This window comes from Rhea pennata, chromosome 5, assembly GCF_028389875.1.
Source record: "Rhea pennata isolate bPtePen1 chromosome 5, bPtePen1.pri, whole genome shotgun sequence".
Classification (NCBI taxonomy): Eukaryota; Metazoa; Chordata; class Aves; order Rheiformes; family Rheidae; genus Rhea; species Rhea pennata.
Window position 1 is genome coordinate 37,693,168 of NC_084667.1, and position 27,135 is coordinate 37,720,302.

Below are 27,135 nucleotides of genomic sequence, written 5' to 3' on the forward strand. Positions count from 1 at the left end.
GCGGCGAGCGTGGCGCCCCTCAGGGCCGCGGGCTGGCCAGGAGGGCGTCGGGGCTGCTCGCCCGCAGGGACGTCCTGCGGACGGGTGACGACGGGACCGGCGCGCCGCAGGGCAGCCGGGCCCGGGGGCCGCGGCCGCGGGCACCCTCTGCGGGAGGGTGGGCGCGGGAGAGGGGCACGGCCGCGCGGCGGGCCGGGGCCGGGAGCACCGCGCTCGGAGCCCACGCGCAGGGGGCCGCTGCGGGGAGCCCTGAGCGCCTCAGGGGAGGGCAGCGAGCCAGGCGGCGAGCGCAGCCCCCGGGCAGGGCGGCGAGGCGCGGGCGGCGGGGGCGGCAGCCGCCCACCCCGCCGCCCCGCCCCTGCCCCGCCCCTGCCCCGGGGGCGGGGCCGGTCCCGCCCCGCCCCGCCCCGCCGTCCTCTCCGCGCAGCGCATTCGCCGCGGGCCCCCCCCGCCCGTGACGTCACCGCGCTGTGAAAAACGGCCCGGCAGGGCGGCGGGAGGGAGGCGGTGCGCGCACCGGCCGACAAACAAACAAACGGGCGGGCGGGCGGACGGACGGACCGACCGACCGACCGACCGACCGACCGACCGACCGACTCACCCGCGTGCCGCCGCCGACATGGTGTCCCCTGTCACCGTGGTGAGTGCGGACCGGGCGGCGCGTCCCGTCTGGCGGGGGGGCGTTGGAGGGAGCAGCCGCCGCCGCCCCCCGCGCGGAGCGGCCGTTGGCGGCGGGGCCGCAGCCCCCCGGCGCCATGTTGCGCCCCGCGGGCGGGGGCGGCCCCGGGGCGGCGGGTGCCCGCGGGGCCGATGCTCTGCCGGCCCGCGGCGGCGGCGCCCGCGGCGCGGCTGCCGGGGCGCTTTCTCGCCTCCAGCGCTGTTACGGGCCGATCGGCTCTGAAGGCGCCGGCCCGGTGCGGCGGTGCCCGCGGGGCCGGTGCGCTGCCAGCCGGCCGCCGCGCGCGCGCCTCTCTGCTGCCTTCCGTGCAGGTGACAGCTTGGGCTGGCCTCTGCCGGGAGCCGCCGGTGGTGACACTTGGCTTCTGCCGCCCGCTCCGTGGCCGGCTGGCAGGAGCCTGGAGCGCTGGGGGCGGCCTCGCGGTGCCCGTCGCGGCTCCTGGAGGCCCCCGCGGCACGCGGTCCTTCCCAGGACGGAGCAGCCCCCACCGAGCCGGCGCCTCCCCCGATAAGCCAGTCTTGCTCTTCCACCTCCTGATGAGACGAGGCCGGGATGCCATCACCTGTCTGTCTCGTGGGGAGTCATAAAGCTTAATTAACCCAGCAATTTGCTGCTGCTGCCTGAGTGGAGGATGTGAGCAGGGCTATGCTTGTGGTGGTACAGCTGGACTGATGGGCTGATGCTAACAGATGAAGTAGTTGTGGCTTGTGCTAGGCTGGACCACTGATCCCAGACTCTGCAGGTGAAGGAGAAGTGTTTCTGTGCTGAAAGAGGACAAAGCGCTCTCACCCAGGACAAGAGAGAAGCTGTGCTGTTAAACATACTGCTTTATGTGTTCCTGTTTCTAGAAAGGGAGGGATTTGGGTGAATACCCAACAGACCAACATGTGCTATAGGAATAGCTAAGTGGCGGTGGGAAAGTTGCCTCACACTCTCACTGCAGCACTGAATACCTATTGCTGGTATCCTGATGTCCCTGCAGATAGGCTATTGTCTTGTTTTGAGATATTTTGATTAACAGCTAGTCCATGTTGCAGCAGCCCCATTGTGCTTTTTCTCACAGGTAGAAATTGCATCCTTTCCCCCTCTCTAACTCTCAAAACCATGGTTCAAAACTTCTGAATTTCTTAGCTAGTTCTGTACAACAGCTTGTATTGTCTGATACTTCAGATTAATTTCCCCCCCCCAGTCATTAACATGTAGCTGGTAAATTCATCAGCTTGTGGGTAATTTTTATCTTTAGAGACAGAGGGAAATAGCTTGTAAATTATATCATGGGAATACCAATTTTTTTTAGCTCCCCTCACATGTTCCTCACAAATAAATGAAGAGGTTTATCTTTGTGCTTCTGTTCTACAAACTAAATTAATTCTCAAGTAATGGTCCTCATTACAGTGAATTTAGTATAGATACCTCAGAAGTGAAATCTTATGCTGGGGCAATGATGGAATGGGTCAGCAATTGGCAGAATTTGTTTCATAATTCAAAGGGAATTGTACTTGGCTCTTAAGGCCATTGGATCAGAGTAGTCTTACAGAGTGTATTTCAACCAAGCTTTGAGAAGGGCAAATGACCAAAGTACAGCTATGTAGGTGTAAAGCACAGCTGGGAAGGGTATGTGTAGTTTAGGCAAGAAGGCTGTACCTACATCAGGAATTACAGCTCAGGAGGGTAACTTGGGGAAAACCAAAAGAGTACTTTCTTTGCTTGTGCTTTATGGTACATAACATATTTCTGCTCTGGTTTAATCCCTGATATACTAATTTGCTGCCTTCACCAAAGGCAACTAGCATGGGCATGAAGCCTGTGGAGAGCTAGAGGGATGATAACAGGAGCTGTGGCTGGAGCTGCAGCTGTTTCCTGTGGAAGTGGGAGGAAAGGGCTTTAGCGATCCCTAATCTGACCCTCCAAAGAGCTCATAGAAGACAGCTGCCAGCCTAGACTGTAGGAGCAGTTCTTTGCAGATGATCTTTTCAGATTGCTGTGTTTTGGAAGAAATGCAGTGTGTTGGTCATGCTATGGCCCACAAAAGGCTGGCTGAAATCACGTCATGCAGTGTGCTGACCAGGAGCATGGTGCAGTCCCTGCACAGCTACCAGCTGGAGCTGTGCAGGGGCAAGAAGCAGGGCAGCCCTCTGGCTGTTGGGTTCCCTCTGATGAGTCACATGCTGAAGGGAGCACCAAAGAGCAATCTGTCTGGCTGCAGCAAGGTGCAACGCTTGCAGCCTGGGCCTTATCTCTGTACAACAGTACTTTGTGCTACGTGCATAGACCATGTGTTTGAAGTCAGCATGGATATCTCTGCTACGACTCATGCTGAGGATGCTATCTGTGGGAGCAGCACCAAGTTAGCCAGAGAAATTCATTTGTCTCCAGTGCAAGTCTTTTCCCAGTATCTTGCAGCATCCGTCTCAGTGGAGATGATGTTAGAGAAGTACAGCTGAGAGCAACATGATTTTTCTTCTGATTTTCAAGTCTATGGCCTTTGTACATAAGTGCAGCAGATGGCCATAACTACTTGGATGCAACATGGCTTCCTGCATCTCCCCTACTTTCCTCCTTTAAGATAGTCTTAAAAGAAATGCAGCAGTTTACTTAAAAACACTGAGCTGTAGGTCTGTGCAGCTGATGGCTGGGAGAAACCATGTAAGCAGGCACAAAGCAGGGAGAGACAGCTACAGAGGGTAAGATTGCTTGTTAGTGCTGGCTGCCCGGTATGCATAATGGCCTCAGTGATGTGGTGTGGCTGCATCATGTGCAAGGAGAGACCTCAACATCTCGCACAGAACTAGCCAAGCTGTTGCCTACAGTGCTGTGAAATTTGGATGTGCCCAGGGGCAGTTTGCCCACAAAAACAAGAAGCCTGGCTGAAATACTTTTTGAGGTATTTCTCCATGTCCTCTGCTGGGATAAAGGTCTGGGGTCCTGCTGATACCAGAGTCCAGACTTCATGAGGCTAGTCAGTGACAGAGAGGATTCATCTGCCTGCAGGTCCTGCTCCAGCTGGTGAGTAATGCTTGGTCTGATAGGAAGTGACCTTGGAGGGAAGCTTTCATTACTTATCCCAGTAGAAAAACAGGAGCATTCTGCTCAGAAATGATTCTTGATATTGCTAATGCATTCCTCTGTACAAGCTCCATATGCTTCTCTGATGTCTCCTTGCTGTTGCCTATCTGTTATGCTGCAGTGGGGAACTGCCTGGTGGCTCCTGAGCATCCCTGCCTTGCAGCAGGTCGGGAAAGTTGGTCAGGCTGTGAAGATCCCAGAGCCAGCACCTGTGGGTGAATGCCCCACCCCTTGTCATGGGAGAAGATACAATTTGGGAGGTGGGGGGGGAGGGGAGAAAAGCGCAAAGGGGAAGCTATTGGATTTGGAGTAAGAGCTGTTTTTTTGTTTTTTTTTTTTTTTTTTTTTTTCTATGTATAGCAGCAGGGTCTGAAAGCCTGCAATTGGAGAGCAATACTAAGCAGTGTGCTTGCTTCATGGATATGTGAGGTTTCATTCCCTCCTTGTACAGTCGCTGTTGGTCCTGTCTCAGTTCCTCCTGAGATTGCCTCATTAGTGATTTTTTTTTGTTCCATTTATTTCTTTCTGAGCAGTTAAGAAGCTTTTAGTGTGGGGCTGTGGTGGCACTTCTCTGAGCCGATCAGGCATCATGATCACAGGGGCTGCAAGTGTGCAGAATGGGATGAGCCCAAAGATATGCAGTTATTCTTCAGTCTATATAATGCTACACATTCAAAGGAACTCTAGTTTCCCCCTAACTTTAGGGGGAAAAATATAGAGGAGTTTACACCTCACACTGAGGGAAAACAGGGCATATTAAAGATGCTATGTAGCTGTAAACAGCTCTGTTTTTGGGGGTGGGGGCTATAGGTTGTATTGGTGCTTCTCTTTGAGGAACGTGAACTCTGCAGGCTCTCATCCCGACAACATTCTCTCTGTTCCTGACAGTCCTGTGCGTGGAAGGGAGGCGAAGCACTCCAGTGCCCCTGCTGGGAACAGCTTTTGCCCAGAGGCTGTGTGTTAACAGTTGCCTGCCCTGTCCTTTCCTTTGTTTCCTTCTATCCTCAAAGGGAGAGAGCTGGGGAGGAGAGAGAGGGTTGCTTTGGCAGCCCTGAGCAAGTCAGGCCCTCAGGCCCTTCCCCTTGCAGGTGGGAAGCAGCCAGCAAACTTCCTGCCCTGAAACAGCCTTTGTCAATCCCGAGATAGACAAGTGAATGCGAGATACCACCATGGAGGAGCATGAGGTTGCTTACAAAGTGGTACAAAAACCTGACAAACTCATGACATGGAAAAGTATTCACTGGTAACAGGTATTGAACAGAGCTAGAAAATTCAGTGGGTATCACTGAGGTTTCTGAAAAAGGGCCAAATGGTGCTGTGATCCAGATGAATACAGAAATCCTGATGTAAATTGCATTGCTTAGAGGTTCTGCGCTATTCGTCTACTGAGGGAAAAACTGCTGATTTATTTCAGTTAGAGCTCAGAATAGTGTTACATGCCATTATTTACTTTTAAGACTAAACTTGTATGTTCTTCCTATGACATTGTCATGCTTTGTTGTAGCTGTTGCTGTGACAAGCTGATCTTAGGGTGGCTGAGATTGGAGTGGCAGGAAGTGCAGGCTGCCTTGAATGCTCTTCCCAGGCCTTGTGTGACTGTGTTGTTGGTAGTGCTGATCACAGTTGCAGGCGGTGCTGTAAATCAAAGACTTCATTAACTCAAATGTATTGCTCAAGTCTAACATGCCTGTTGTTCCAAGCATGCTTTGTGCATTAAGATTATGGGTCCAGTTTAGAAGAAGCCTTTACTTGCACATAATTCATTTTAATAGACAGAGGTGCAGTTCTTCTGTCACACTGTATTTTGGATATAGATACTTAAATGGGAAAAGAGAAGCCAGAGTTATCTTTCTCTGTTGGTAACTGTATAATACTGTGGAAATAATACCTCCAGTGAAATTAGACTTTTAGAAAAAGATGGCATCTGGCACCCATCTTCTACTAGTTTGTGGAAACACTCAAATAGAGAAAAGAGTATTAGTTATATAACCCCACCCCAGGCCTAAGTGGATACTGTATAGCACTCAAATTTTCTACTTCTCTCTTCTCACGCAAATGACCAGTGGATTTGCAATTACTGTAGAGATGTAGATTTTGCTTACTGCGGCATGCCTGAAATGAAGGTGACAGTTATTTGCTTTTAGCCCACATGTGCCCTGTCTGTATCTATTGCTTATAATTCCATAATCTGAATAGCATTTTAGCTAATGGCTGATTTCTGGATGACAAGTGTGTTGGTCTGCAGCATCTCTCCATGTGATGCTGAACTTCAAGTATCCTGGTAACAAGGAGTAGAAGGTGGTTTCCTGGAGGGTGAGTATGATGAGGGAGGAGATGATTACATGCCATCAGTGCTGAAAGGTGGTGGGTGGGCTGGCTGAGAGCTTTCCTGTCTTGCATTCCTCATTGGTCCATGTCTTGATGGTTTCAAGAGTGCTGGGGTGGAAAGGATTTTGGATACCTGCCGAGATCCTGGGGGCTTACATTGCAGACTATGACCAAGAATTATATAGGGTGCAGCTTCTCTCTGGACAAGTGTAATTTGGGTCTCTTGTGTTAACTTTAATGCTGCAGGCTGATTCTCTACTGCAAAAAATCTGAGTGAGTGGAGCTATGCCAAATTCATCCCTGTTGCAAATGTGCCCATTAATGAGGATGGTGGCTATTCTGATTTCACCTGTTGGTGAGCTGATGGAAACACCTTGTTTTGAGCAGCAGGCTAGATTTTTCTACCCAAAAGCAAACTTCTCTACAGTTCTGTGAAATATGTGGTTCTCAAGAGCAAGGGGAGATTAGACAAGCCCCAAGTGGTCTTGGGACTTTTGTCAAGTTTGAATGATGAAGTTTTTTTTCTCTCTTCCCTCCTCCTCCCCCCCCCCCCCCCCCCAACCAGAGAGAAACTTTGGAGACATATTGGTGCCAGTTAGCATCATGTGCTGGATTTCCAGTTATGTTTCAAAATGAGTGCATTTATGGTAGTGGCAGGTATCTCTGGGTTATGGCTTACGATTTAGGGTAAGTTTGAAGTTGAACCAGCTGCACGTTTTTCAGCATATGCTAAGCATGTGGGCAGATCCTCAGCCTTATGCAAGTCTCACTGCTGTGACTTCAGCAGAGTTGGGCTTACACCGGCTGAGAGCCTTGGACAATAGCTTGGCCACTGTATTCCCTATTGCCTGTGACTTTGGGCTTTGTCGTGGTGTAAATCAGAGCTTACTGGGGTGTTTGGAACTTGAATCCTGACTTGTGCCTCCTTGCAAGGGGAACTAAAGTCGCATGGCCTTTCTCTGCAACTCTGGCAGAAAATGAGTATGCTGACAAGCTTATCAGTTAATTGATGTTTGAGTTTTTCAGGGTCATTTGTTGGCTAATGCTCTGTGCATGCATGGACTTGCACCCTTGATCTAAGCAGCTGTACACTTATTTGTGAGTGCAGTCATGGTTTGCACCTGCAGCCTGATTCCAGCAGAGGTATTGCAAGTGAAGCCCTTGATGCACTGGTGTGAGTCCTGGGAGTGCACAGGTTAGCATTTGTGCAGGTTAGTGTTTGTCCCTCCCCACCTGGACTGCCCCCTCATTTGTGGACATCGGCTGTGAAAGTCCAATTCACCTGCCTGTAGTTTCTCTTATACTGGCTTATTCAGGTCACAAAGTCTTGGCACAGGAATAAATATTGGAAGTAAAATCTGTACTCCACTGCCATACTTTGACCCTACAACATTCTGTCTCTTAAAGCAAGTTGCTCCTGTTATAAAATGAGGAGACCTGACCCTTTTTTATAAGGTACTAAAGTGACAGCTCTTAAAATACACATCCTTACCAGGGTACATTGCTGGTTTCCTTTCTAATTTTCGTTAACACCAATGCTTCACAAGCTTTCTGCCTGAAGATCATGATATGCAGATAGAGCATTTCATTCAGCAATCCATTAGGCACAAGACAAGCTGAGCTGTCCCTCCTGGGTTTCCTGGAAGATTCTGCTGGCTTTTGCCAAATTTTGCTGATCTTACAGACTCACGAGGACTCACAGTGAAGGTCTGTTGTGTAGAGCTGCCAGCATTCCCTCCCCCAACAGCTGCCTTCCCCTCCTCTGACCTGCCTTCTAGTTTGCCCTTGCACAAGCCCCACCTGCCAGGTGTGCACGAGTTTGTTGTGAGCCAGAAAGGCAAGCCACAAAAAGGACTTTTGAGGACCCAAGGCAGTTTTGCCCTTAGCAGTTCCTTGGGAATCTCAGGCAGAGCTGGTATAGCTTGGCGTATGCCAGCTGGCATGTATCGCCTGGCTTCTTTGTTACATTAATGGCTCTTTAGCTCTTACGGGACTGTGACAGCACAAATGCTTGAATCACTCTTAATTTAGACCCAGATTTCTCCTTGCAAACTGCATGTAAAATGAGCTCTTTGCTGAAGAAGTTGCATGGAAGGGCCTGCCTTGCCTCCTGAACACCAGTTCCTACTGGCAAAGTGAGATGTGGCAGGGCAGAGCTTTGCCAGTCGCCCGTTTCACCACGGGTCAAATAAAGGTTTTAAAACAGCTCTGCTTGTGGTCCTGCACCAGTCCAGTAAATAGGATAGATGATATCTTATAAAGGGAAAAAACAAAACCAGCTCAAACAAAAGGAACTATCACAAAAGCACATACATCTAACCTGGGTTTTAAGTCCACGGTGAAATGTGTCTGTAGCTTGATTTGATGAGTTCACATCTGCTTAAAAAAGGCTCTGCCATCTTGAAGGCTTTCCTTTTGTCCCAGCAAGCCAAAGACAGATATTCTAGTGACTTTGACTTGGCATCGGTTCCTGTAGCAATTTCTCACTTTGGCTGGTATCAAGGTCCTCTACTGTTAGTGGCAAGTCCCATGTAATGGAGGCAGATCCCAAGATATTCCTGCACAGCTTGTTACCAGCACTTGGCTGAGCTAACCCAATTTCTTCCTTTATTCAGTATATGAGATGCTTTTAATGTGTGCTATAACTTCCTTGGTTGCTGAAGTCTGTGGTCCAGTGTCTGTGTGGCTTCAGGCAGTGTCATGGTTAAGACAGCAGAGCGCAATCCTGACACAACATGTAGCACAGGCAGTGCCCTAATGCAATGGGGATTATTTCCTTGGCTCCTATACTTTAATCTGTTACGGCACCATTTCCTCTTATTCCTAAGGCCTCCAAGTGACCTTTGCTGAAGGCTAGGCTCTAGTTTCATACTTGAGGCTTTCTCTCTAATTATAGGCACTATTTTACATCGGTGTAAAATAGAGCATACAATGGCCCAGAGTTCCTGGGTCCCACTGCCTGCTGAGCTGAACGGGCCTTGTTAACCGTCACATCCTGCAGTCCCTGTGAGCAGTCAGTGTGATGGCTGTGCGCTTGGCATGTTTAAATTTCTTCATTAAGCAACTGAAGACAAGATGGGACCTCCATTTTATTTGTATTGCAGCACTGCTAATGCAGTTGCTCCTATTGCTATGTGAGTGGTCATGCAGCTCCTGCCTTCACTTGGGAAGGAGGCAGCAGTGAAGACTGCTCGCACACCGTTGCCTGTTACCAGTTACCCCTTGCTGACTGCTGCACGTAGATTTGTGGTCTTAACTATTTTAATCTCCTCTGGAAAATGCCTCAAAGCTTGTCTAATAATCTTCATCTCTTCTGCCTTCCTGAGCCAGTTATTTAAATATCCTTCATAGGTTGCATTTTCAGTGCCATCTTCTCCCCAAACCTATCTTAGACAACCCCCATGAGCAACTTGCTCCCATATAACAGGGATTTCTGGTGGTAGATCACAACATAGCTAAAGTAAAGCACTGTGTAGTATTGATCATCTCTTGAGCAGTGCCTATGCCTAGAAGCAGACAGCAGCCTGTGGTGGAGAAATTGCAGGGCACATGTGGAGAGCAACTGTCAGGAGGAGATCTTCACAACAGCCGTGTCTGCGATCTCACATTGCTGTCGCTCCAGAACGCGCTAAGCCTTGCTCCCATGCTCCCCAGCACAACGCATCCTGTTCTTGCACACACCTGCCGCTCAGCCAGGCGGCCGCAGCAGCCCATGCTTGTGCCCTGCCCGGGTGTGCCGTGTTATTCAGGGGCTTGAGCTGTGCTTTCACATTTGAGAAGCTGATGCTGGGTGCAAACATTGGCTCGCTGCTGGGCAGCATGCGCTGGCCTCTGTGCCAGCTGGTGGATGGAAACTGCTGCTCCAAGTTTGCTCCCTTCTTTCTGCACCTGGGGGGAAGATAGTTATCTGGAGGAGTTTAACCTCAGTGCTGATGGGTTTTTGCCCCTGTAGTTAATCTGGAGATTAGGCTGAATGTTGACATGATTGTAAACTGGGCATGAGTTTGGCTTTGAAATTAAGCTGGCTGTTGCAGATCCCATTTCAGCATGCAGCTGTGCAGGGGGCCTAGCCCTTTGCATTGGCCATTTTTGGTGCCAGTTTGATTAGTCTTCACCCACCCCTTGCTCCCCAGTGCCTTCATTGAAGAACAATTCTGATGCCAAGAACTCCTGCAGCAATATATCTGAGCTCACCACCCAAGGACTGTGAGGGCCTATGCCAAATGTTTAATTGTATTTTTCTGGCAAGTAACCATAGCTTGCTCTTAAGAAAAAAAAAAAAAAACAACAACAAAAAAAAGACAGTTGACTGCCTCAGTCTCTGGTGGAGCACAGCTAAATCATGGCAGGAGCTTACTTGGCTTAACTGAAGAGTGCTGTAGCTAAGCTAGGGGTAGGAAGAGAGTACTCAGGCCTTGGGGAGCAGGGAGGGACAAGAGAGGCCAAGAAAACCAGACCTGGCTTGCAGGAGGAGTCCAAGAGATTCTCCCTTCCCCCTGGTGGTGCAGTAGCTGCCTTGGACTCATAGCTCCTGCCACACATGGCTAGGCTGGGAGGATTGTCCTTTTGCAGGTGGGAAGCATTCAGATCTAGCTCTATTATTTGTGCTTTGTGTCAAATGATGGATGCTCTCCTAGCAGACAAAAACAGTTTTTTTGGTCTGCTTGTGAACAGGTTGGACAGCCAAGCGTGAGCTCACTTTCACTGCAGAACTCTCAACACAGGAATGGAGGCCTTGAGTGGAATCAGTAGCTGCAATGAAGTGCTGCAGAGCCTTGCCAAGCTCAGCATATGGCGTAAGTGTGCTGGGCACTAAGCAGCCCACTGTCAGCACATGCGTCTTTCCAAAGGCAAACCATGTTCTCCTATTAGCTATTTTACAAGTCCGTTTGAGATGGCATCTCTGCTGTCTTGTCTCCGCTTGATGAGAGGATGGTTTAACTGTCACACTAACACCTGTGCAGGCAGATGAGGATCCATGTCTTTCTCAATTTTCTGTAACACGTTGAGGCTGTTCATCAGATATCTGCCCTGGATGCCTGACCTGTGGCAACTCCAACACAAACATGCCCTCCTGTTAAGTCCTAGCTTGCACAAATATGTTGCACTAACACAGTAGTTCAGGCAGGTTGATCAGCTGGTTCCGTAACTCTTTACCACCCTCCATAAACAAGTGTTTTTCCTCAGAATTTTGCAAGAGAGCAACTCAGGGCATGCATGAGTCAGTGCTTTTCTTGATGAAAGGTGAGTGGCGCTCCCCCAGGAGCAGGTTTGCTCCTGCAGGAGAACAGTGTTGGAAGCGAAGCACGTTCTGCCTCAAGTTACTCAAGAAGTGTACTGGTTAGGGCTGTCTCAGCCAGCCTATTATTTCAGCAACCCTGTGGAGCAGAATGTGCAACTGGTGGACCCTTTACATCTTATTCATCTCCTCTGCAAGCTGCCCAGGAAGGATACAGAGCTGAGCACCCAGAGTGGCTGCTGGGGCCTCCAATATATGGCCAGATGAGGGCCCTGTGCAAGGGCTGAATGCCACAAGGGCACCTGTGCCCAGCCGGTTGGCAGCTCAAAATACTTCAAAAGGCGAGTTCTATACTTATGTGTATATTTGTAGTTGGAAATGTCTACTGCATTTGAAAAAAGCCATGTGGTATTTAACCAAGGCTCTGAGCATTCTTCTGGAAGGAAGTTAACCCAAGAATTAACAGGAGAAGGAGGAAAATAAAAATGTAAATAGTGCATTTGGTATCTGAACAGCTGCATCCTCTCTATTACACATACATCTGAACCACTGCCTGAAAAAAGAACACCTTTATATCAGTTTTAGTGCGTACATATCCAGAAGGCTTGATACTGTGCTGTGTGAGCAAACGTGGAAAAGTGTGAGCAAGGCTCGGAGGACAGTTGCTTTGCAGATAGCTCACGAGGGTTTGTGGCCAGGAACTGCCCAGCACTACTGCGTACTGAGACTCCTTGTCTCAGCAAAAGCTGATGAGCTGTTGAAACCCGGGGAAAATCAGCTGCCTCTGGTCAGGATCTGTGTAGACATGAGTTTCTCCTCTCTCTCACAACATTTTGGTCAAGCATAAAGGTGGGTTTTTTGTGGCCATAGCCTGATGGAGGATTGTGTCAGTTCCCTGTTGCTCTTAAATTTGAGCCACATATTGTACATCCTGTGTCCTAATTGTGCCATCCAACCTCAGGCCCAAACAATTCTCCCTCTGTGACTGGCTGGACAGAGGATAGTTAGCGCCTTGCTAAGAGCTGCCTATGCTGTGGAGGGATAGGTGGAGGCAACGGCCCAGCTTGTTTTGGCCAGTGCATAGAGCTGCGCTCAAATACTGCTCGGTGGAATAGCTGAGGTAAAATTTTTAAAACCCTTTTCCTGGAAAGTGCCCAGTGGATGCAAGCTGTATCCCCACAGAGGCTGGTGCACGGCTGTTGTCCGGAAGTGGTTATACACTTGTTCTCTGTGCAGGTTGATTTAGAGGACTTGCAGATTTGATACCCTGTGTTATTTCCTGGGGCCAGAGCAAGACTTAAGAACGGCAAACTGTCTGTAACTTTATCATTTCAAAGCATCTACACTGTGCCATTTTTCTACACCTCAGGAGCAAGGCATCTCCCTCCATGTGCCAGCTAAATTTTCTCCATCCTATCTTCAGTCTGTTGCTTCTTGTTATGCCTCTTTGTTCATTTGTTCATAGAGAAGCTTTTCATTTCCATCAGGGTGGTGCTGTCAAAAGCACACATGCCCGCTCGGAAATGAACCCCACTTGCAATATGGATACGGACAATTGGCTCCAAAGTGTTAAAGACAATCAGAGTGCTGGCTTACAGGCGTAGCTGTGCCCCTGCGGGTGCAGCCTAGTGTGGGATGGAGGAGCAAGCCCTAAACTCGCTGGCGTGATTGCGTGCCTGCAGCAGTCAGCAAAGGCACTGGATCTGCTGAGAAGCCAAATAGATGGTCTTTCAGTTCATATCCTGTAGTGACCACTGGGTTATAGAGGTACAAACAGTCAGCATCTCCCAGTGCTGCTTAGTGGAGAAATGTGAGGAAGAGATTTGCCAGCTGGGACCCCTGGGCTCTCAGTGAGCCACCAATTAATAATTTGTGGATATGGTTTAGGAGCTGTTGTACTAAACTTCTGGTCATCTTTGCATGCTATGTCCTCTATATATTTTGCACTTTGGGAGTGTTTTTCCAGTCCTCATTACCCAAAATTACTCCTTCAAGTCTGCCCCTTCTCTTGCAACTGTTTCTTCATCAGCTATCCTGGACCTCTTAAGAAGTCTTACACCAATACCAAACCACAGCATGGCTGGAGTACTTGTTTGATGGAGTCATCTATTATTGTTGAGCAACAGCAACAAGGAAATGGGCAATATTTCAAACTGGAGCAAAATGAGAAAAGACAAAGCAAGAAGAGATACTGTAAATGTACGAATCCCTAACAGGGAGGTTGATACCCAGTTCTCTGGAGCCCTGAGCCCCCAGAGAACTCTCTGTGCCAGTACTAAGTTCTGTTTAAAGATCTGTTTTGGAGGTGTACATACTGTGGTGGGAGGAAGGCCAGAACTTCCTCCTAGTCTGCCTAAGTCCTAGAGAGTTTTATTAGATTTGATTCGATGCAGATAATTTTTAACTAGTATTTTCACTGTAATTCAACAAATACAGGGACAGTGGTTTTACAGCACCTTAAACTACTTTTTTAGAGACTGTAACTTAGTAGTTGCTAGAATTTAGGAAATGCCCTGAATTATGCACAGTTTAAAAAGCCAGAACTTGCAAACACCGTTTTAGCGCTGTATTAAGATATTTCCTAAACTGCATTTCAGCCCAGAATAAATAAGCAGTGGAAGAAGAAAAGAATTAGGAAGAAAAACCCAATAGAATTTGTCATATAATGGCAAAACTTTGCTTAAAGCCATGAAAAGCATATACATCAGCAAAAAGAGCCTTGGCACCTGCAGCAAGTATTTCCTTTTCCAACCTGAAGGCACATCCACATCTCACGTGCCCTCCCTGAGACACAGGTGCAGAGGAGATGGATGGTTTGATATAATTTAGTCATCCAGCTAAGCAGCCACATTATGTGCCTCGCCTTCCTCAAGCCACAACCTCCACTTGTGTTGGTACGGTTTCCCAATACCAGCCACAGCTTGTCCTTCAGGTGTCAAGTTGCCCCATCACTTCTTACCCAGCCTCTGCCACTTGTCTAAACAGAGAAGAATCCCTCTGTCTCACCCTTTGGTTGCCTCAGCTTTTCTTGGGAGACTTCTCCCAAATATCTGCAGTGCCACACTCCTCCTGGCAGGATGTGCTGCCCAGCCTTCAGCTGTGTGGGCACCTCTGTCTCTGCAAACAGCATCCCTCATGGGACACTCATTTCGCTCAGAGCCAGCATGATGGTTCCACTGAGCCAGCAGCATTGTATAATGAACAAGGGCATGTTTGAAAATAACTCATTTGAAGTATGCTTGTTGAAAAGGTGTAAGGGAATAAAATATTAATGATGCCAAGCATGTAGCTCTTCCAGAGCTACAGAGTTATTTTTATATGAGATCTTTAAGACCATAAATTCTAAGGTTACATGTGAATAACTAAGATTGGAATATGACCCCTTCTGCCTGAAAAATTCCTGAATTGTTATAAGGTGGAAATAACACAAACCATTATTTCAAAATAATGCTAGCTGGAGTAGGAAGATTCACATTCAGATAGTAGGAAATGCTAATTTCAAGGTTGCTGAGCAAACGATCTTTCTGCACAAGTGTATATCTTATGTTCAGTAAGGCAAGGTTCCTAGGGAAAATGACAAGTGTAATTAAAACCTGTCTCATCATGCATGCTCACAGGGGAGGGCAAGCTGTGACTCTAATGGTAACTGGTCTTAGCAGGTGTTTTCTTTCAATACAGGGTTTTAAACAAAACTTCCTGTGTTTATATTAACCCAAATAATCTCCTGGATATTTCTAACGGTGCCTCTGTCGTGTTGCAAACAAGGCCGAACCTGAGCGCTCTTTCAGCATAGACTTATGCCTTCCTAGATAGCAAACTAACTATGTTAGCTGAGCCTTTATAGAGAGCCAGATCAGTGTCAATGCTGCAACTTCTTCAGTTCTTTTTTAGCTTTGGAGGCTGCTAGTCTTTTGTATTAAAGATTTCAGTCTCTTCATAGAGCACTGGGGACACTGGGGATCTTCCATGGCTACTGGGGTAAAGGAGGAGATCCTGCCAGAAGCACTGTTATCTCTTGCCTGGGATTGTGAGATGCTGAATGTGATGAGCTAAATTTTTAATTAAAAAGTGTCACAAAAGGTGAAAGGGCAGAGCTGGAATCAGGTGCTGCATCTGGAGGTGGTGGGGATAGTCAGGGTTTTCTTACTCCATGTTGGAAGAGTGTCTGTCTATCTGATGTGTCACTTCTAAAGAGCAGGGAGCTGGGTCTGAAAGAATAGTTGTGGGAAGCTTGGCTCCACTCTTCCTTTACAGATACTTGATAGTTCTCAGGCATCGCCAGTGCAAGTAGGACTGCATGGGCTTCTGCGACTTTATTTCAAGTGTATTTGATATTTGCTGTCAGAATTCTCCCAAGGAATGCAAACAAAAGGGGGTAAATGGTGATTATTTGGACACTCTAACTAGAGGAGTGTCCATCAGGGAGCTGATGACTAGCTCCCCATGTAATACAAGAAACTTAGCAACTTGTTGATGTCTTTTGGTGAGTGAATTATGTTGCCTGGTTGTTTAATGGAGTGTTTAAAACTTGTGTTGGCAATAGCTTATGAATAATGTATTCATGAATAATGAAATGCCTTACTGGTAAGAAGCTGCTGATATGTTGGGGAACATTTTTTCAGATATGAGAGCAATTTTGAAAGCATTGTATTTCCCAAGATGCCCTTATCTGGAGCTCTGCTCCTTCAGAGACTGCATTCCCTTTTTAGATGCTACACGTGAAGATGCCTTCTACTACCTCTGCCTCAGTCTTTCAGCTTCAGCTAGGTTCCCTTTGCTTATGTCTGCAAAAGCCCCTGAATTCTGGTGAATTTAGGTCTTAATAACTGAGCACTGTAACCTGGAGCTATTTGCCTTGCAGTCTACAGAAACCTGTTCCAGATACCTGAATGAAGGTATGCTGCATTAAGAGGAAGACGGACACTGGCTTTGTCTCATGGCAATGCCCCTTGACACAAGTGATTGTGGAAAAAAGACCAACATTTCCTTCCCAGGTTTCTGGTGCATGGGGTCCTTGCATTATATAAGCAACCCCAGCATGCCACGTGTAGATGCCACAGATTTTGCTGGACTTCACAGTGTGAACCGGGCAATGATGCCTCCAGGTTCTCCCCAGAGTCTTCCTCTGGTGCACGGGCCATCAGTAATGGGAAGCCGTTGTGACACTACGCAACTAAACCTTGCCTGACCAAAGAAAAGAGAACATTGAGAGAGAACCTGCTAGTTGCAGGGGTTCTCTAGGTGCTGTATTGCCTTCGCTGCAGGAGGAAGCAGGCCTCCTAAAAGATCCCAGGACGTAGCTCTCCAACAGCGCAGTTGTACCAGGCAATCACGTTCTTTCTGTGCTCCTTGTTTTAGCCCTCAGCTGCACCCTGGGAGAAAACAAAACTGTAACTTAGCTTTTCATGGGAATTTTCATTTTCCCTACTGGCATAAAATGCAGGAGTGTCACAAGAGTGCGAATACACATAGTATGCATCTTACCACTGTCGAGGTCCCAGCTGGGCATATGGGAAGAGCAAACCCAGCTTGGATAGGCTGTGGAGTCTGTAGCTCTGTGTCTCATCTCTGCCTCATCTTTGTTGTGAGTAGCCTGGTGCTCATGCTGCATTTTGGTGCCTGGATTTACATAAGAGATTCCTGAGCCAAAGTGTTTCCTGCCACATGGATAGTATATAATTAGTGTAATGCTAAAACAAAACAACATGTGATTGACATTGATATTAGTCAACCGAGGAGGTGACATCCCCACCTTGGAGGTTGATGTGATGGGTGGTGATGCTGACTGCAAGCCCCAGGTATGAGCCTACAGGGCAGGACAGTGAATGGGTTAGAAAAGAAGTTAAATCTCCAAGGTGATCTGTACCTAGCTAAGCAGGAGTATCGTGCTTCAAGCCGAGAGGGAAGATTTGCACTTTTATTGACTCATTTACTGCTAGGGGAGTGATGTGGGGAGTGCAGTATTTTCTTAGCTCCAGGAAAGGTGTGTATAAAAGCAGTTAGTCTAAACACAACAGAAGTGCAAGGGCTACCACTGGATACTGATTGATGGCTTAAATGTTTTCAGTAGAACAAATAAAGAGAAAAGGTATCTAAAACTTCCTCTGTCTCCATCACCCAAAGCCCACCAGCTAAAAGGTGTTTTCAGCAGAGACATTCACAAAGGTCTAGGTTGGAAGTCATGGTCAAGCTCAAGCAGCTTCTCTCTAGGGTGGAAATGCTGCAGGCCAATAGTATACATGAAAGGGAAATTTCCAAAAGTAAGGCGATAGTTCTGGTGTGCAGTTATTCCACTGATGCTTCTGATGATCCTATTGATTTCCATTTCTTTTACTTATTGTTTATTATAGGTGAAGAGTGAAGGCCCCAAACTGGTGCCCTTTTTTAAAGCCACTTGTGTCTATTTTGTCCTCTGGTTGCCAACTTCCAGCCCTTCCTGGTTCAGTGCCCTCATCAAGTGTCTGCCCATCTTCTGCTTGTGGGTTTTTCTCCTGGCGCATGGAATCAACTTCTTAATTGCACACCGGAGTGCCAGTCGCATCCTGGCAGGACTCATATTTTCAGCATTGGGAGACGCTTTTCTCATCTGGCAGGAGCAGGGCTACTTCATTCATGGTGAGTGAGGCATCAGTCCTAAAGGGATGCCACAGTGGCTAGCTGTCACGTTCTTTATTTAGTAATGAGTTTCTGGGCCATGTGGTTTGTTTATTCATTTACAGGGTAAGCCCCTGGCAGTGGGAGGTGCTCATCCCTTGACTAAAATCCATCGCATTTAGAGGAGTCACACAGTGGATGAATCTCCTGACTTTGTTTGTGTCCCTGCTCTGAGATTGGAGGGGTGATTGTGGCAGGTTTGTTTTCCTGGCGCATGCTCACTGGGCCTCGGGTGGCTGGAACAGGAAGGTGGCACAGGCAGAATCCCTGGGGAAGAGAAGGAAACACTCATGGCACTTGGCAGCTCCTATGGGCAGTGTCTTGCTCCTACTCCTCTACAGGGAGATCTGTCAGTCCTTCAAGGATATGAAACAGGACGCATGGTGCAAAGGCTCCTCAGCAGAGACCAGGTGGAGAGGACCCCTATGGTTTTGTTAGACAAGCCTGTGGTCTGGCAAATGTGGTTGGGTGGATGCTAGAAATCAAAGCATCAGAAACCTTGTCCTACTTGCAGGTTCTTCAATATGAATCATGCAGCCTGTTTTACAAAAACAAGAGCTGGTTTTGCAAGACATATAAATGATAGAGAATCACAGGATAGCCTACCAGTACAGCCTGTCTTCTCTTTAGAAAGATTCATGTCTCAGAGCAAAACAAGCTAGAACATAACAATTTAGATTAATGATTTAAAGCCACATTGTGCCTGCCTACAACAGTGCTCCCAAGTGGCCTCAGACTGTCATAAGAAATCAGCAGCAGTTGAGTCTTTCATTTAACTGCACTGGTGGCATTTTTGAAATTAACTTCACCAGCCCAGTGGTCTCACATGACCATCCACCATTAACTGACTGCTGTGACTGAGATGAGGGAGCTTTTCCCATTAGTGCTGTTGTCAGCTCCAAAAGTCAAAGGCTTTTCTTTTCTTGTCCTTCTCACAGGAGGTCAGTATTTTGTTTTATTCTGGGATTCTCACAAGCTCTCCTTATGAGAAGAAAGTGTGTGAAATGCCAGCTATGAAAGGCCAAATGCTTGGAATCTGTTTTTAATCCTGCTTCCCAAGGGCTTATCTAAGTCTCATTAAAAGTTCATGTAGAAACTCTTAGTGATCGGGGCGGGGGGGGGGGGGGGGGGGCAGGCTGGGCCTTGAGGACTGGATCCATTCAGCTGAGTTTTGGGTACATTGCTGAGGAGCCCCAACCCATGTTCAGGGAGCCATCCCTCCGTGCTCACGGTTGGCATTGCTGCCGACTGGCCTTCTCACAGGACTCCCTGCTCAATGCCCTCAGGGTGCTTGCCCCAAGTGCCTGTGCTTCTGTGTTGCCTCCCGGAGTTGCTCCTTGAGCTGTGGCCTGGAAACATTCAAGGCCTTGTTTCTCACTGTGACTGTTTCTGCGCATGGACTATGCAGAGATTCCCCCCATTCCCCATAGCTAGGTATCTCCAGTCCCCTCTCTTGTGGTGCTAGAGGAAAGTCAGCTGGTCACAGCAATTCGCTGTCTGGTTGTTTTAGACAGAAAATAAGATGGATTTTGACCCTGTCTCACACCTGAGAAGTGTCACATTGGGGGTTTAAGGAAAGTATTTGTTTAGCTGTCTTGGAGCATGTTGAAAATCTCAACCTTTATCCTGGCTGTCTCCTGCCTGCCTTGGTCCATTCAAATCTGAGCTGCTGTCTTTCATGCTGAAGCATAACATTTGTGTTTCAGCTGTTAGCAGAGAAAATGCACCAGTCCACTTCATCTTTCACCTCTCCTGCAAAATGTTTTCTCCAGTTTAATTCTGAGCAGGCTGGCATTGTTGGCAACTGAAAACATTCAAACTTTTGACATCATCCTTTATGGAAATTTCAAATTTTAGGGGAATAAATAGCCAAAAATATATTTTCTGTTCAACTCCTACGGCTTCAGGCTGAAAAAAAGGGTTGGAAACTGGGCTAAATTGAATAGCTTCTGAGACAATGAGTTTATTAAAGGACATCTGTTCATTATTTCACACGGAAGTGGGAGCCTGGGAACCTACTTCTGACACACTTGACTTTTTTCCATTTTTGCTGCTTCAGTCCACTAATAACAAGCTATTTTCTGACTAGTGCCTTACTGTATGTAGAAGATACTTTACAGTGTTAAAATCCACTTCCTTTGATACCAGGCACTTAAAAACAATTGATGCATTCAGTGAGGAAGCAAGGGACTAAGGAAAAAGACTTTATCACCAGCCTGAGGGGAAACTCCGGGGTGGGAGGGAGAAACAAACCCAGGCTAGTTGCTTCCATCTATGTGGCCCAGAATAAAGCAGAGAAGAGAAGGAGTGGGTGCAGAAAGGCAGATCTGCCTGACTTGGTTGTGGAGGACCCAGCCACAGGCTGTGCAGAAGCTGTCAACTAAATGTCTCTCAACAGCAGGAATACGTCCCCCTTTCTGTGCAGCCATCACTCATTTTCTGGTCCTGGCTTTATTGGGTGTCAAATGAGAAGACCTGGAAGCAGTCTCTTGTGTTACCTTGCCACATACTATAAAACTCCTCCTGCCTTTCTTTGCTTTTGCTTTTCCTCCCCTCTTGCTTCCCTGTTTTAGCCACAGTGCTGGGCCCTGTGCTCCTTGTGCCTCTTCCTGTTGCCTCTACCTTCCCTCCTTCGGCTGCTGCATTGCCTCCTCCTCCACCTCCTCACCGGCTGCTCAGGCACCGCTGCTTGCGCTTGCTGCTTGGTGAGGGGCACCACATTCTTCAATTCCCCATCTTGGCACTCTCCCCATAATGCCATTGAGGGAGAAACTGCTCTTTACTGCTAGGGTGCAGTAACTTTCCTCTCCTACCGCCCCCACAGCTCCAACCTTTCCTGCACTAGACAGCTCTTGTCCTAAATCCCTCCTTGGTTTCCTTCAATCTCTTGTGCTCATGATGTTTCATAACTTTGTAAAACATCAGCTTCTTGTTGCCCTCCTTTGTGCTTCTCTTCCTTCCCCTTCATGCTATCCATTTTCTCCAGCCTCACCTTGCAGACCAACCTGCCTCTCCGTTCTGCACGTTTCCCCCTTACCTCATGGTTTCAATGGATGTGTGATCTGGTACTCCCCAAAGGTGGAGAGACACTTCCCTTTCTTGGAGTAGCCTCAGCCTACAATGAATGAAGAGCAAATATCTGCCAAAAGCAGGTGTTAGTGGCTTCCATTGACACCCACAGTCATTAATTTTAAACCAGGAGCCTCCTTGAGCACTTGGCCCCTCAGATCTTTTACACTATTGCATGCTTTAGAGCTGTACAGAAACTTCCAGCCACACTAGTAAACCTATCTGGATAAACTGGAACAGCCTTTAGCTGCACCATGTGTAGGTAGGGGAACAGAGGCCTGACCAAAGGAGCTGGACTCTGTTTGAGGCCCACTGTGTTCAACAGGCAAGAGAACGAGTAATCAGCAGCTATACCAACACGTGGATTTTTTTTGTCAAATGGATTAATGGCAAGTGAGTAACACATGGACGGTATCTTCCAACACCCACAGCTGGGATTTCTCAGGGATGTTGTGCACTTCAAAGGGAAGCCTGCATTTTATTTTTTGCTGATTGACTCCAGTTAAGGTGCATCTGGAGCTTGCAAATAGCCATAAAATCATTGACCAGTCACATTGGTAGTCCCTAAAATATGTCAGCTGCTGCTTTCTAGCTAAGGTTTCTCCTAGCTGCGGGCAAAGGTGGAGCAGAAACTAGATTTAGTCCATGACTATTTTTTGGGTCTGTGGCTGAATACAATCAGACTTTGTGTCTGGATTTGGGGGGATCAGTAACTTTGTGCATTTTGTTCTCACCTGCTCTGGCTCCATCCTTCCTGTTTCACAAGTGACATAGGAGTGAAATGCCTCAGGTAGTTAAAGAGGGAATGGTCATTGGTCTTCCATGCACCCATCCTTCTGTCCAAAACAGGGGAGGTGGATCCATCTGGAAAACAAATTTTGTTCTTCCTTTAGCAGCTTAGTCACTTATGGAAAAATGACTGGATCTTAACAGAATTATGCTCAGTTCCAGCTCTGAAGCATTTTCTTAGGAACAGAAGCTTGCTGATAAAGCTAACCTCCTGTGCATAGGTTTTTATAATAAAATCATCCCAAGCATTCATAGCATTCCCACTGAAATCAAGTAAATGTTGTAACATTGCCAGGACATCTAAGCCTGTACCTGGTGCTGTGTATTTTAAACCCAATACAGCCACAGCTTTCTTCTGCTTTGGACTGCCAGTCACTGATGAAAGGTCACACTTGCTTTGTCAATGCCTCTTTCCAGGTCTTCTGATGTTTGCCATCACACACATCCTGTACTCCTCAGCCTTCGGCATGAAGCCTTTGGACCTGAAAGCCGGCCTGTTGATGGGCCTTGTTTCCAGTTCCTGTTATGCCTTCCTGTACTCCTACCTCTCGGGCCCATTCACCTACTTGGTAGCTGTTTACATCGCCTTGATTGGCTTCATGGGCTGGCGAGCTGTTGCCGGCATGCAGCTCTGCAATGACCTCTGGACGTGGACCAAGCTGTCGGCCTGCATCGGTGCAATGCTTTTCATGGTGTCAGACCTGACCATTGCAGTTAACAAGTTCTGCTTTCCTGTGCCCTACTCACGTGCCATCATCATGGCTACTTACTATGCAGCCCAAATGCTTATTGCATTGTCAGCTGTAGAGAGCAGAGATGAAGAGGACTTCAGAAAGAGGAACTAGGCGTGCCAATAGCTTGTGGACAATGTGGGTTATATCTCAGGTGCTGTAGCTGCATTCACCCCTGAGAGAGAGCTCCATTTCTCTAGGCACATTGGTGATGTTGATTTTGCTTCTTTGAAGCATTACCTTTGGGTTTTTTTTTTCAGTGGCTTTCTCTGAATATTGCTTACTTCAGTGTGGAGTCCACATCAGAAAACTTAAGACTGTCCCTGCAGCAGCTACTTATTCAACTTTTCCTCTTTGGAAGTGCTGTGCTACTGCATTGCATTTGTTAGTCCTGAAACTGATGCTGAATGTCTGGGAAGAGGGAGGCTGATGGAAAGGAGGGTTGGCAGTGCACTGTGCTAGACAACTTGCTTTCAGTAGGGGACAGACAAACCCCCATCTCTACTAAATAGGTAAAAATTAATTTCATTGGTATTTAAGCCAGTCTCTCTTTTAGTGCATTGCAAACTCAGTATGCAAATGGGAGCTATCAGAACCTTTGCTGAAAGGAAGCCCAGAAGTAGAGTAAAACCAGCACGTTCAGATGAAGGTTGAGCTTTGGAGGCAATGGCAGTGTGTGGGCCAGATCCCAAAAAAACGGATAGAGGCAAAACACTAAGCAGAGAGCACTTAGCAAGAGATATGCTGGGATGCAGTACTGTGTGCTTTGATCATGGCTGATCAGTGCTCTGGAGCAGGTCTGTGGATCTGTCCCAGTGCTAACGTGTGACAGAACTAGGAATTTCAGGGAAATCTGTGTAACCAGGCCAGTGTGTTCTCTTTCTGCCACATGTGTGCAGTTATATGGTGTCAGCAGCACCAGTGACAGGTGAGCTGTAACGGGAACATGAAGAACTGTGATTTTTGCAGAAGGACTTTGAGCATCTGTCTTACTAATATACCTCCTATCTGCCTCCTTAACATGGCAAATAGGAATCTAACCTTTATGCCTTTCCTCCTCAGGATTTTAATGAATAATATTCCATTTACTCATTAAGCTTTTACAGTACTGCTGCTTGCAGTATTGCTCCCAAATCTCCCTGTCAACATTTCCTTTGTCTGATGTTGGTTAGTCAAGGCCCTCATCTTGGTTGTGGATGGTTGTTGCCTTTCACCAACAGGTGGCACATGATCAGCGTTGCACCACTTGCTTTTGGAAAGCCCCTTTTCAATAGAGCTTCCTGAGAAGCGCTGTCCTGTGTGCTCCAAGTGCCTGCCGCTTCCTTCTTGTACTGACATGAAGGCAGCGAGAATGTCAGCACCATCAGGGTTGAGAAAGCCTATTTAATTCTGATCCAAATTCTTCATTCAGTTTGTCCATCTGCTGAAGCAAGATTACTTCCGACTTCAAACTTTCTTAAAAAGATACAGAAAGAGGTGCCCCTTTTTATTAAAGTTTCGAATGAGCAACTAGTGCATTGAGGTATGCAGAGGAAGCTGAGGGTTCTTGCACCACTTCAAGCCAAAACAGACCTAAACAGACTGCACGACTGTAATCTGCATGGGCTCCAACAACCCCTTCAATACGCTCGCATGAACAGAGCAAACAGGAGGAGCAACCCTTCCTCGTAGGCTGGAAATCAGTGTTGTCTTCATACCTAGAGTTCCTGGACCATTCCAGTTGAAAGCCTGGCACTGAATCCCTGGAACAGTTGGCAGAGCAGGAATTCCTCTCCATGAGGTAGTATGGCAGGGTCAAGGGGTAGTTAAGGGAAGATTACCAACCCTACTAGGTTTCCCATTGATGTTGAGAGGTGCTAAGTGGGTTTCGTGCGCCTCCCGAGCCTTGCACAATGGGATTCAGACACTCCTGCATTAGTGCAAATACAGCCAGTGTTACAAAAAATCTAAGTTAACTGTCCTGACCCTGTAAAATCATCTGCTGCTTTTCAGATAGAGATCAGAAAGGCCTGCTGCGTTACTTGGGAGGGAAAGCATTGTAAATAGCACAGGCCCGTGTAATCTCTTCCTTTAATGCTGTTGTGTAATATTGTCAGTATGCATTCACTGCAGTACAAGGGCCTGTCTGGAGTAAACTGCTAAGGGAATTTAGAGCCACACAACATTCTCATTCATCAGTATCGCTTATCTTCTGGCCGCAGTGTGAACCCTGCATCGTAGCTCTCTGTGGATGTCACCTGCTGCTACTCAGCTTGACAGTTTGCGACTCTCTTCTTGCAACAGACTGACCCAGCTAAGAGGAAACAGAGCATTTGGGGTGAACCCCAACATGCTCCTAGGGCATAAGCAAACAGCACGTTTCAGTTTGATTTACAGCCCACTGTCATAGTTCATTCCAGCACACTGAGTCCTTACTTGCCATTTTTCCAGAGCATTCTCCCTCGGCTTTCCTTTGCTTTGAAGGAGTGTGTGTTAATAAGTTAGAATGTCAGGCTGAGCCATGACCTCCCTCTTCTCTAGAAATGAGACATCATCAATTTTCTGAAAGTGTCTCAGTTGCTTTTCTGCAGTCTTTTTTATCTTGCCTTCATTTGCTACCCTCCTCTACTATTAGCCACTGTATACTTGCAGGGAAGGTTCTTTTAAGTGTTTGTTAATAGGAAATCTGCCCTCTTGATAAAAAGGATTCTCCCCTCACTGTCAAGAGGTGCTCTTTCTGGCGGCAGAGGTCTCTGGGTGGAGCTAGCTGGATCGCATTCCTGCCCAAGAACGTGCGGCAGAGCCCTCCGCATAGGAAGTGAGAAAGAGGCCTGGGTTGTTCGGCAGTTCACCAGCTCTGGCTCTTTTAATCATCATTTTTTTCTCCTGCTCTACACTTCCTCTTTTAATCTACATTACTTGAATGAAACCATTTTCCCGCAGGCTGTCTTAACTGCTGTGTGGACACTGATTTGACATGATTTTGATTTTCATAAACCTTAGGAAGCACTGATCGGTTGCTGACTGTTAAATACATCTGGCATGTGCATGTTGTGTGCGTGTGTGTGAAAACACTTCCTCTTACCCCCAGTGAGGGCAGTCTTCAATTCAAAAGGGAGCAAACAAGAAATGGGGAGCACATGATTGCCCGCGGCATCGCCAGTCCTTTCCTGGACTTCCCGTTGCCCATTTATGCATTGTCAAACTGAGAGGTTTGAGCCGTTCTTCCCCTTTTCCTTTCAGGGCCACAGTCTCGGAGGCGCACTCACTCTTTGGCCCAGGCACTTTGCAGAGGGCATAAAGCACCCTGCATGCGTGGTGTGCGCCTGGTCCCAGCAGTATTCGCTCCTTCGCTTGCTAAGTACAGACTTTCTTTTTACTACACTGTACTCAAAAGCCCCTCTGAAATTCCCATCTACAGTAACTTGAGGCTAAGCATAGCGTGCCATTACTTCTGCTCGCTTTCATTACCATAGTTATCACCCACCCAGGCTCCTAGGAGATCCTTTGGCTCCTTTTTGGGAAATATAACAGTTGTGGCTAATATACGTATGTCAGCCCTCTCTCTCTCCCCCTCCCCCTCTCTCTCCCCCTCTCCCTCTCCCTCCCTCCCCCCCCCTCTCCCTCTTCCTCTCTCTCTCTCCCTCCCTCCCTCCCTCTCTCTCTCTCCCTCTCCCCGCCTCCCTCCTCGTCTTTGCTCACACAAAACTCCCCATGAAGTCAAAGAAGCAGTGCTAATCACAGCCTGCTTTTAATGCTAGTAATGATGTTACCAGGCTGTGCTAACTACAGTAATGTCAGTAGTGTGAAGCTGATGTAGAAAGGGCAGGGTGAGAAGAAAAAAAGCTAGAGGATTTTCAACAGTTGTATTCCCACTGTGGCAAGAAAACTGTGGTAGTGCTTTGCACCTGGCTTCTTAACCCTTCCATACGGAGGCAATTTAAGGACTTGATTGGTTTAAGAATAACTCTAATGTGGTTTTGAAGTAGAATGCTGAAAATATGCTGCCATCAGTGGATATATAGGGGTGTGTGTGTGTGTGTGTGTGTGTGTGTGTGTGTGTGTGTGTGTGTGTGTGTGTGTGTGTGGGTGCGCGCGCGCGCACCCACACAGACTTCCCAAAAGAGAAAAGTTCCAGCATCTTTTGTGTTTTTTTCTAAGTTTCTTGTTCCATAGTTCATCACTGAGATCTGTATGTTTTCAACATGGTATCATGGTAATTCTAGGGGTTGTTCTAGAAGAAACAGATCATAGCAAACAGCAACTATGCATCTTTGTTGGGTTTCTGGTTGCAAGCAAGGCTCTTTTAAGCAGAGGCAGTGTAACTGCGATCTCAGAAGAGGCTGGGAAATTGCTGCCTTCCCATGACAGAAGTCCTCCCAAGTATTTCTCCTGCCTTTTATCCATGTTTGCTCCTTTTGTGGCCTTGGGTAAGTCACTTCTTAAATTTTCTGGGGTCAGTTCCTCATCTGGTGTAAATGGGCACAAATGGATGAAAATCGGAGCTATGCCAGGTTACAGCAGCAGGGGACCAGCCTTCTGTGTCTGTCTATCCCATTTCTAAAACGAGGATGTTAACACATACCTACCTCACAAGGATG

At 47.6% G+C, this 27,135-nt stretch overlaps 1 protein-coding gene across 1 annotated transcript; it reads left to right on the forward strand.

Annotated features, from left to right (window-relative positions):
* The first annotated feature begins 492 nt into the window (after positions 1 to 492).
* Positions 493 to 26,152, forward strand: TMEM86A (transmembrane protein 86A). Its single transcript, XM_062576926.1, has 3 exons — positions 493 to 640; positions 17,663 to 17,927; positions 22,242 to 26,152. The coding sequence occupies exons 1-3, from the start codon at positions 620 to 622 to the stop codon at positions 22,667 to 22,669; spliced, it is 714 nt and encodes a 237-aa protein (XP_062432910.1). The 5' UTR covers positions 493 to 619; the 3' UTR covers positions 22,670 to 26,152.
* Positions 26,153 to 27,135: the final 983 nt, after the last annotated feature.

Excerpts from the sequence above, each read along its gene's own strand:
- TMEM86A (XM_062576926.1), top strand. The coding sequence starts at position 620 with ATGGTGTCCCCTGTCACCGTG. Across the intron at positions 641-17,662 it reads TGGTGTCCCCTGTCACCGTG|GTGAAGAGTGAAGGCCCCAA; the intron begins GTGAGTGCGGAC and ends TGTTTATTATAG. Across the intron at positions 17,928-22,241 it reads GCAGGGCTACTTCATTCATG|GTCTTCTGATGTTTGCCATC; the intron begins GTGAGTGAGGCA and ends GCCTCTTTCCAG.